The 10,658-nt window shown below is 46.8% G+C and overlaps 2 protein-coding genes across 3 annotated transcripts; both read right to left on the minus strand.

Annotated features, from left to right (window-relative positions):
* Positions 1–1,585: 1,585 nt before the first annotated feature.
* Positions 1,586–4,983, minus strand: LOC127295603 (pantoate--beta-alanine ligase-like). The gene is made up of 4 exons (XM_051325567.2): positions 3,955–4,983; positions 2,901–3,014; positions 2,534–2,668; positions 1,586–1,884 (listed from the first exon to the last, which is right to left on the minus strand). The coding sequence occupies exons 1-4, from the start codon at positions 4,519–4,521 to the stop codon at positions 1,762–1,764; spliced, it is 939 nt and encodes a 312-aa protein (XP_051181527.1). The 5' UTR covers positions 4,522–4,983; the 3' UTR covers positions 1,586–1,761.
* A 359-nt stretch (positions 4,984–5,342) lies between these two features.
* Positions 5,343–8,434, minus strand: LOC127295604 (uncharacterized). Of its 2 annotated transcripts, XM_051325569.1 has the most exons (3): positions 6,408–8,434; positions 5,693–6,321; positions 5,343–5,605 (listed from the first exon to the last, which is right to left on the minus strand). In XM_051325569.1, the coding sequence occupies exon 1, from the start codon at positions 8,393–8,395 to the stop codon at positions 6,461–6,463; it is 1,935 nt and encodes a 644-aa protein (XP_051181529.1). In that variant the 5' UTR covers positions 8,396–8,434; the 3' UTR covers positions 5,343–5,605; positions 5,693–6,321; positions 6,408–6,460. The 2 variants fall into 2 exon arrangements, with proteins under 2 accessions (XP_051181529.1, XP_051181528.1); XM_051325568.1 differs by having other exon boundaries at positions 5,693–8,434.
* Positions 8,435–10,658: the final 2,224 nt, after the last annotated feature.

The following is a 10,658-nucleotide window of genomic DNA, read 5'->3' on the forward strand; positions in this document are numbered from 1 at the left end:
ATACATGTCCTCATTGTTCTGTCCGGTGACGAGTTTCATAAGGCTTTGCTGGAGATCTCCATTGGTGCTTGATGCCTGTAGATTGTTGGATCGGCTAGGATTCGATCGGGTGCACCCATATTTCTGGTTGTGCGGCTTCATGAAGGTGTTGCGCGAAGCTTAGTTGTATGTTGTCACCATGGAACATGTCAGTGTTTCGATTTCTATGGTGAAGGCAGGAGTGGATAATGTCAGAACGGCTCAGGTCTGAGGTCTAGTAATGGCGGACCAAGTTTTCGAGGTGATGAGAACTTTGGTTGGTATTTCTTGACTTCTAGCAGCAACATCGGCAAGCGGGGGGCAGCATCACATGAAGAGTACAATTCCTTTCTTTCAGGATGAAAATCCAAGGTCTGGCCTTAAGTGATTGTGTTTGGCAATGTCCTTGTTGTAGGCATTGTTTGAGAGAGCGGACTTTTCAAGGTGAAATCCTATGATCAGGTGGCAACGGCGCTTGTGCACTGTTTCCTTCTTGGAGGTGCCGCTTTTGGAGAACTTGGACTCAAGGTGTTGTCTTGGCAGTTGTTTCTGCTTCTACAAGGTTTTGGTCACCATATCTTTTGTTTTTTCTTCTTCTTTTTGCTGTACGGTTTGTGCATCTGTTATGTTTATTTGACATTTCGTGGTTGCAGAGGCTGGGTGTAATTGGTATCTTCATGATATTAATATATTAACTTTATCGAAAAAACTGTTGCAAGGTAGCAGGCATGGTGGTCCCCCCCCCCCCCACCCCACACACCACCACCACCACCACCACATGAGTCAGATGGGGGAGAATGTTGGGTATCCTCCTCCTATGTGTTGTGAGAAGATGACCTTATAAACCCTTTCCAAACAGGTGCAATAGCCTACTACCCATTAGGGTTATGATCGAGAGCCATTTTGAAAATTGTACATGAGGAAAGGGAGAGGATAAGCCTTCCATCCAGCCGCCACTATGTGGTGTGAAGAAAATCTATGTTAGCCTCCATCGGAGAAGAAAACCAAGAGAGAAAAGAAAGAGAAAACTAAAGGAAGAAGCTAAATCAAGCGTGAGGCCTTCCCACAAGGTTGTAAAGACCATATTTACTACCTTGTCTCCTTCGAGCCGTGGTTCCAACATCTTTAGGAAGATTGCTACAAGCCTTATATTTGTGCCCCAAATCTTGTTGTTGCATCTAAGATCTGCGTGTATCTTGATGTGTGAGATTCTCTAGTCTTCTCTATAGAAGAACAAGTTGTATCCCCATTTGATAATAGTGGAAAATTTGGATGGCTTCGGCCTGTGCTTTTATCGTCTCAAGCTAAGAGGTTTTTCACGTAAAAAAGATTGATTCGTCAGAAGTTAGCCTCCTTCTAATATAAATTTAGATCACAATATAAAAGGTGGCTTGGGAAGAGCCATGCCGGCATGCTTGCCACTTTGTCATGAGCCTGGCCAAAGGTGACATTCCCGGTCATGCCGTTCAAGTTGCCCAGGTGCGCCCATGCCATGGCAAAACTCAAGAAGAGCATTGGGAGAAGAACTTCGAGTATGGTACCTTGGCAGGAAAGCAGGGCTAGTGACTTCAGTCTGCAGAACACATTGATTACTCAAAAAATACAGAGGAAGTATATTAAGGACCTTACCAGTTCTTTGCATGTGGCTGTTACAGATTTTCAGTGTACAACATGGCCTTTCTTTTGACAAAGAATACACATATGTGAACACTAAGATACATTTCCAAGGCTATGGTAGAACCCTCACGATCCTGGATGAATCTCGATATTGTCGATCAGCCTAACCTTTCCAAACCATGCGGCAACACAGATGACGACGGGGCGATCGATCGTATCCACAGGTACCAGACTTTCTTGCTCCACGATCTGCATTTGCATTAAAAGTTCATCCAATTCAAATAAAAAGTTTATTATAATCAATTGATGTAAAAATGTCCTTGAGAAAATGAGATGCCCCTTATGGTGGTATTCTTTATATCAAATTAGCAGTTTGCTGTTCAAAATAAACATTGATAATTATGCTGAATTTGGCTGTCTGATGCTATGCCATCCGACTTATTATGGATCAGAGAGAGTACAAAATATACAAGTATACTATGTCGATTTTGAAGGTTCTCCTGGAGAAAACCAGCATCAGTGTCACAACAAAAGGTGAAAAAGGTTGACCACTGAGATGAAAGATAACTCAATACAAATTTTAATAATTTGGCCATAAAGGGTTGCATGCCATGTTCAGTATGGCATTACCTTTGCAAAATAACCAAATTGGAACTTTTATCTAAACAGCAGTATGTTGTTCGAGAAAATATTCATGTTGGAGTTGGGCTTTCCAATACTACAAACTACGGCTGTAACATGAATATTTCAGAGGTTCTCTAGGAGACAACCAGCAAGAATATTCAAAGAACTATTAGGACACAATAATAAATAAATCATATTGAGATAATAGAGAACTCAATAAAAAATACTTGAAGGAAAACACACACTTATATAAGAAAAAAGGTTCCAATATTACCTCAACATAGTCAACCCGACCACCAGCTTCAGACAGTGTCTGCGCTATTTGATTCTTCATATGTTGGCTAGCACTGTTGCTATTTTTCAATGCAGAAGTTCTAGCATTTACCAATGATTTACTAATGGATAACGCCTACAAAAGAAATAACAACAATCATAGACAGTTTATAAATCATCACATATAGTATCAAAATCATTTGTTCCATGACATGTATCAACTTCCTAGTGTTTTTCTGTGTATTGCCCCATTATATAATAATAAGAGAATCATAAAGGATATGAAACTGATAAATCTTGCTGTCTTTTGTAAATGCACCCTACATAAGCCAGTGAAAACCATTTGTCAGTTTCAGCAAAAAACAAACCTTCTCCCTTTCCTCACGCGATAGGTGCACATTGCGAGAGCTCATGGCAAGACCATCGGCTTCACGCACTATTTCTGATCCAATGATCTCTATGGCGAAGTCAAGGTCACGAACCTGAAAACAACAGGAGCATATTTAGTAAGTGAAGCAAATGAAAATATTGTGAGCTATTAGAATTAGCATTTGATAAATGTGACTGGAGGCCTGAAGCATCAAAACAAGAACAGACAAGGTATCCATCAGATCAGACCATCCACTGAAACGATTATTCAAATAAAGCAAAAAAGTACTCGCCGTGTAAATTATAAATTATGCATTGTCCAAATGAACGTATACAGCTATCAAGCTGTCCAGCAAGGAAATCTAATGGACCAACAAGGATATGTAAATCAAACTGAAAGATGGAGAGAAGAGGGCAATGACAAGATGAGAACAGACAAAATAATTGCACTGAGCAGTTTGCACATTGACATTCATTTTGCAATGAACAGGAGAAATTATTTTCCTCTTTGATATTGTTTTACTTCAAGGCTCTTTGTACAATGTACACAGAATTGTGGGTTGCTTATCATTTATGTTAAAGTTGTGTCAAATATGTGTACCAGGATTGAGCAGTTAAGTAAGGTGCTGGAGTCAAACACTTGCAACCTGGGCCCGGTTATATAAAGGCATCGTGGCCAGCCAAATTAGACTAGACGCAAGCTGTAGTTTAGACACAAGATTACACGAGGACGGTCCGGTGCCCATGCAGGGTGACCGGACCGGCATGTATGTGATCGTGAATTCGTGATGTGTTTGTTGACCTCAAAGGGCTTGTCTTTGGTGGTACTATGATTAGTACACAGGGAGGAGCGTCTGTTAAGCATGCCCTCGATGTAGGTGTTGATCGCTAAACCTTGTTAACAAATATCGTCTCCCGCCTACTTTCTGCAATGATCCAATCGCGTATAATGCTAACTATCTAATGTAAGTAGGTAGCTTACTTCAAAGCAGGCGTTGCAAGGAATAAAGTTAGTGCTTCTTCGCAAACTGCAAATGGAGAAGAAATAATTACCATTCTGCAGATGAGACGCCACTGCTGATAATCCTTCTTCCCGAAGACGGCGACGTCAGGCTCAACGACGTTGAACAGCTTGGACACCACGGTGGCCACTCCACGGAAGAACACCGGCCGGCTGCTCCCACACAGCCCCACCTCCAGCCGCTCCACCCGAATCCAGGTCTCGTGGCCCCCCGCCGCCTCCTGCAGGCAGGAACCCGAGACAGCCGCGCCTCCGGAACCGTCGGTACCGCGGACGTAGAGGTCTGGGGGGTTGAAGACGGCGTGGACGGCGCCAGTGGAGGCGAGCTTGCGGAGGTCGCCGGCGAGGTCGGAGGGGTAGGTGGCGAGGTCCTCGGTGGGCGCGAACTGGCTGGGGTTGACGTAGATGGAGACGACCACGGCGACGGGGGCCCCGGCGGAGGCGTTGGCCGCCGTGGAGACGAGCGAGAGGTGGCCTTCGTGGAGGAAGCCCATGGTGGGCACCAGCACAACCGTCTTGCCCTCCGCGCGGCGGCGCCGCGACCACGCCCGCATCGCCGCCTTGTCCCGGATCACCTCCGGCTCGCCCGCCGCCGCCATGGGGAGCAGAGCAGTCCGGACTCAATGCAGGAGCAGGAAACAAGTCAGAATTTGGGACTGGTCCGGGATTGGAGGAGATGGGGAGATATGAATTTCAGGGAGAATGGCATCTGGAGAAGACTCCCGGCGAGATTAGATGAGAGGGAAAGAAGATTTCCTTATTCAAAATCAAGACAGCGAGTCAGCGACAGAGACATGGCCACCTCTAGTCAACGGCTGTACACAGCTAATCAGGCAAAGCTCACTGGATATGCACTGACAGTTAGCAACCCCGGATCTCTATACAAAGTTCATGGGAACATACAGGATTACAGGGAGAAGAGAGCGTCATGCAGGAGCAGATGATCACGGCGGTGTCAGCGCCGACCGTCGAAGGCATGCTCCCAGGCGATCCAGGTGTGGAAGCAGAGACTGTGATCCGGTATGCCGCATCCGTAGAATGACCGGAGTCAGTCGTGACTGCGTAAGATAAAATATTCGTGTCATCTGGTAGAGATCGTATCATGCCTACTTTTCAAAATGTCGCTGAACTTTGCCAATCTGAGCCTACATGTACTCTGCCTGCTCAGGCAGACAACTATATACTTATGACTATCAGAAGACAACTCACATTACAGAGCACAATTTAAATCTAAGACGTAAAAATCCAAATGCATAAGTTTCAGAACTGTCCTAAGTTGGTTCCTGTCATGTTTCCTCACCAGTGAAACTTTTTCTTTCACGGCGAAAGCATTTCGGAAATCTCGCACTGAAACATGCTCCGGAATTTCAATGAAAACTCTGTCGAAAACAGAGGGGTAGCGTACTGAACAGTGACAGCATAAAAACAGAGGATGGTTGATGATTCACTGCAGAGAGAACAGAGCAAGATTCACACGAGATGAGAAAAATGCACAATAACTTGTGCTCTAACACTACATGAAACTTTGAAAGCTAAAAAAGGTGATAACTGCCACATATTATGACACTGGTGCTTCACATATTCCTGTAGCCTGCAAGGCTGCAAATGATCATTTTCGCATTTGTTTGGAACCACCAAGAGCATCTTGGATAGTCTGAGTTGCTCAGCTCCACCACCAGCAACCTGAGTAGTAGTTCTGATTACTATCACAACCTCCTTTCAGAAAAAGATAAATCAAAGGAGGCAATGCAATAAATATAATCCACTTACTAACAGTTTGTTAATAATAGAAACCATATAGGTCTATGCTGCTTCTCTTTTTGAACGTTCAGTTGTATTTTGTGTCCCTTCATCACCCTTGGCCTCTTCTACGCCATCACCTTCTCCGCCTTATTCGCCGGCGCCCTCTTCTTAGCCATCACTCCTTCTTCTCTATGCCACTCCTTTCTTCTTCACTTTTTTTTTTCCAAATTAAAGCCCATTCCCAGTATCAGTTCACTGCCAGTATCAGCAAATTCATCATCTTCATTCAGCAGTGCCTTCTTGCCTTTCTTATAACCAGCAATTTTTGTAAGGCTGGAACCTCCTGACCTTTGTTTTATTTGCTGCAAACTTCCGTTGCTTTCTATTCAAGCACCCATCCATTTTATTTATTTCGTCAACAGCAAACTGAGATGGGTGATCTCCCCCATCTAGAACAGGGTTTGCTTCACTCATTGAGTTCTCTAGCCAATCCATCGGGTTTTCTTCATCCAATAATGTGGCATCAAAATCATGGAGAATGGAACAAATAACCTCTCTTCATGTTCCATCTCCTGTTAATGGATTCTCAACCTCAAATCGTAGTGGGCATAACAAAGCTTCTGCAGCTTCTCATAACTAGTTGTACTTGAAATGAGCTGCAAAGTACACACAAGTCAACCCTTGTTATACTTGAAATGGACTACAAAAGTACATTCTGTTGCCTTGAGCAAGTTTTCCATACTTTTCCAGTTTGTTCATCAAACGGATAGATCCGCTGCATGTTTTGCAACTGCATCAGCTTCCATTATCCTTCTTTATTTGAGGTACAAGGGTGTCGTCCAGCATCTCATATATCTCTGGACACTGTGGATGCATCTGATCCCCAGAGAAGAACACATGACTCCTTGCATCCACCACGATCCAGCTCATTCCAGGCGTCTTCCTCACCTTGCTCCCCTTCATGGCCCTCCACGCTGCTGCCATTTCATCCCACAGTCCACCCGATGCAAGAACATTGGCCAGAACAGTGTAGTAGCCTCCTGAACCTGAACCTGAACCTGAGGGGTTCTCGTCAGATTTGGCAAGAGCTTCTCCCACCTCCCTCGCCGCGTCCACCTCATTGTGCATCATGCAGACCCCTAGCAGCCTCCTCAGGATAGCCTCGTCGCGCATCTCCGGAGGCATGGCACCAACAACCTCCATGGCCTCCCTCACACGCCCTGCACGGCCGAGGATGTCGACGAGGCAGGTACAGTGCTCGATGGTCGGCTCAAGCCCGTAGGCGTGGCGAATAAATCTAAAAATATCCTTGCCTTTCTCGATGAGACCGGCGTGGCTGCAGGCTGACAGTGCCGCAGTGAATGTGGTTGAGCTGGGGTCATGTCCGTGTTGCAGCATCTGTGCGAAGGCCTGCAGCGTGCAGGAGGCACGGCCATGGTTCGCGAAGGCTTGCATCATCGATGTCCATGTGATGGCATCCTTCTCCTGTAATATCTTGAAAGCTTTCCAGGCAGAGGGCAGGTCGCCACTCCTCGAGTACATGGTGAGCAGAGCATTTCCTAAGGAGGTTTTAGACAGGAGCCCTAGTGTGGTGGCCAAGCCATGGATTTGCCCAACTTCAACTGTGCTCTCCGATGTAACCAAGACACTGGTTAATGTAGTGCTGCTAGGAGATACTCCTGACCGGAGCATGAGAAGAAATAAACCCACGCCTACGTCCTTGCGTTCGCTCTTGACATAGCCGTCAATTAGGATACTCCAGCTCACCTGGTCCTTTGCGGGCATTGAGTCGAACAGTCTCCGAGCCTCATCCATCTGACAATCATTGGCATAAGCAGTGATCATGGCATTCCATGCCGCGATGTCCTTGTTTGTCGGCATTCTGTCGAAAAACTCTCTCGCCATTGAAACACGACCGTTCTGCGCCAAGCCGGTGACCATCAGAGTCCACGAAACCACGTCCCTATCCTGCATCCTCTCGAACAGATGGACCGCTTCATCTACCCTCCCAGCACGGAGAAAACCAGAGATCATGGCGGTCCAGGAATACGAGTTCCTCCAAGGCATCCTGTCGAACAACTCCATCGCCTCCCCGACGCGACCACAGTCAGCGTAGGCCTTGACCATGACCGTCCAGGTGACCACGTTCCTCTCTGGCATCGCGTCGAACAGCTCCCTCGCCTCCCTCAGCATGCCGCGGCGTGCATACCCCTGCACCATCGCCGTCCAGGACACCACGTTACGTGCCGGCATCACGTCGAACAGCGCCCGCGCCTCGTCGACGCGCCCAGCGCGGCAGTACCCGGAGACCAGGCTAGTCCACGCAATCACACCCTTCTCCGCCATTCCGTCGAACAGCCTGCGGGCGCGGTCGACCCGGCCGGCCTTCACGTACCCGTCCAGCATGACGGCGTCCAGATGGTGGCCGCGGGCGGATCTGGGCGCCGCGCGGAACAGCTCCTCCGCGCGCGGGAGGTCTCCGCGCCTCAGTTGAAGGCCGACCGTGGCGGCGTAGGCGACAGCGTCGCGCTGCGGCGTCTCGTCGGACCCCGCGAGGCCGGCGGGCGTGTCGCTGGCGGGGCGGAAGTCGCGGTGGCCGGGAAGGCGTGGATACGGGTCCGGGTGGTTCGCCAGGGCACAATGGAGGCGGAGAAGATTGTTCTGGAGGAAGGGGCGGAGGAGCAGACGCCGGCGCCGGCGCCGGCGAAGCAGTTGGAAGGCGCGAGGCATGCTCTCCAGCGAAGCTCCGTCCAGGTGGAGTGGCGACGGTCGTTTTGCACAATATACCCAGTAATTGCAAGTACGTTTACAAAAAAAGACCCATTGAAAGTAGCCATAAATAGATGTTAAAAGTTTATCTAAATTTAAATGTATCTAGCTATAATATAGTGTATAGATACATCTGAATTTGGATAAATCTTTAGCATCTGTTTATAGACGGAGGGAGTAGTACTATTTGACTCGGACCGTCAATGGGCCAAGTCCATACATGAATGTGAGTTTGTTTAGTTGCTAACGATTTTTTCAGCCTGCTTGTGAGTCTTATTTGGTTGCCAACTAAACTGCAATTTGGGTGTGGTGTTGACATGATTGGTAATCTACAAGATCTAGCTTAGTTACCACTTCTTCCAAATGGTGACATTACCTCTGATACGTCTCAAACGTATCTATAATTTCTTATATTCCATGCTACTTTTATGATGATACTCACATGTTTTATACACACTTTATGTCATTATTATGCATTTTTTGGCACTAACCTATTGACAAGATGCCGAAGAGCCAGTTGCTGTTTTCTGCTATTTTTGGTTTCAGAAATCCTACAAAGGAAATATTCTCGGAATTGGACGAAATCAACGCTCAGGGTCTTATTTTTTCACGAAGCTTCCAGAAGACCGAAACGATTACGAAGTGGGGCGACGAGGCGCCGCCACGCTAGGGCCGCACGGCCAGGGTGGGACCCGTACCGCCCTAGTGTGTGGGGCCCTCATGACGCCTCCAACCCTACCCTTCCGCCTATTTAAAGCCTTCGTCGCGAAAACCCCAGTACCGAGAGCCACGATGCGGAAAACCTTCCAGAGACGCCGCCGCCGCCAATCCCATCTCGGGGGATTCAGGAGATCGCCTCCGGCACCCTGCCGGAGAGGGGAATCATCTTCCGGAGGACTCTTCATCGCCATGATCGCCTCCGGATTGATGTGTGAGTAGCTCACCCCTGCCGGAGAGGGGAATCATCTTCCGGAGGACTCTTCATCGCCATGATCGCCTCCGGATTGATGTGTGAGTAGTTCACCCCTGGACTATGGGTCCATAGCAGTAGCTAGATGGTTGTCTTCTCCTCATGTGCCATCATGTTAGATCTTGTGAGCTGCCTATCATGATCCAGATCATCTATTTGTAATGCTACATGTTGTGTTTGTTGGGATCCGATGAATATGGAATACTATGTTATGTTGATTATCAATCTATCATATATGTGTTGTTTATGATCTTGCATGCTCTCCGTTGCTAGTAGAGGCTCTGACCAAGTTGATACTTGTAACTCCAAGAGGGAGTATTTATGCTCGATAGTGGGTTCATGCCTCCATTTAACTGGGACGTGTGAGAAAGTTCTAAGGTTGTGGATGTCTTTGTTGCCACTAGGGATAAAACATCAATGCTTTGTCTAAGGATATTTGTTTTGATTACATTACGAATCATACTTAATGCAATTGTCTGTTGTTTGCAACTTAATACTGGAAGGGGTGCGGATGCTAACCTGAAGGTGGACTTTTTAGGCATAGATGCATGCTGGATAGCGGTCTATGTACTTTGTCGTAATGCCCAATTGAATTTCACACTACTCATCATGATATGTATGTGCATTGTTATGCCCTCTTTATTTGTCAATTGCCCAACTGTAATTTGTTCACCCAACATGCTATTTCTTATTGGAGAGACACCACTAGTGAACTGTGGACCCCGGTCCATTCTTTTACATCGAATACAATCTACTGCAAACATTGTTCTTTACTGTTCTTCGCATATAAACATCATTTTCCACACCATACATTTAATCCTTTGTTACAACAAGTCGGTGAGATTGACAACCTCACTGTTAAGTTGGGGCAAAGTATTTGGATTGTGTTGTGCAGGTTCCACGTTGGCGCCGGAATCCCTGGTGTTGCGCCGCACTACACTCCGTCACCAACAACCTTCACGTGCTCCTTGACTCCTACTGGTTCGATAAACATTGGTTTCTTACTGAGGGAAAACTTGCTGCTGTACGTATCACACCTTCCTCTTGGGGTTCCCAACGGGCGTGTGCTTTACGCGTCAACAAGCTCTTTTTATGGCGCCGTTGCCGGGGAGATCAAGACATGCTGCTGCCCATCTTAATAATTTTGTTGAACTTTGTGAAATGCAAAAATATAAGGATGTAAATGGTGATATTATAAAATTAAAATTGTTTCCTTTCTCCTTAAGAGAAAGAGCTAAAGATTGGTTGCTATCT

This window comes from Lolium perenne, chromosome 4 (assembly GCF_019359855.2).
Source record: "Lolium perenne isolate Kyuss_39 chromosome 4, Kyuss_2.0, whole genome shotgun sequence".
Lineage (NCBI taxonomy): Eukaryota > Viridiplantae > Streptophyta > Magnoliopsida > Poales > Poaceae > Lolium > Lolium perenne.

Excerpts from the sequence above, each read along its gene's own strand:
- LOC127295603 (XM_051325567.2), bottom strand. The coding sequence starts at position 4,521 with ATGGCGGCGGCGGGCGAGCCGGAGGTGATCCGGGACAAGGCGGCGATG. Across the intron at positions 2,669-2,900 it reads CGCGTGAGGAAAGGGAGAAG|GCGTTATCCATTAGTAAATC; the intron begins GTTTGTTTTTTG and ends TTTCTTTTGTAG. Across the intron at positions 1,885-2,533 it reads GTCGGGTTGACTATGTTGAG|ATCGTGGAGCAAGAAAGTCT; the intron begins GTAATATTGGAA and ends ATGCAAATGCAG.
- LOC127295604 (XM_051325569.1), bottom strand. The coding sequence starts at position 8,395 with ATGCCTCGCGCCTTCCAACTGCTTCGCCGGCGCCGGCGCCGGCGTCTG.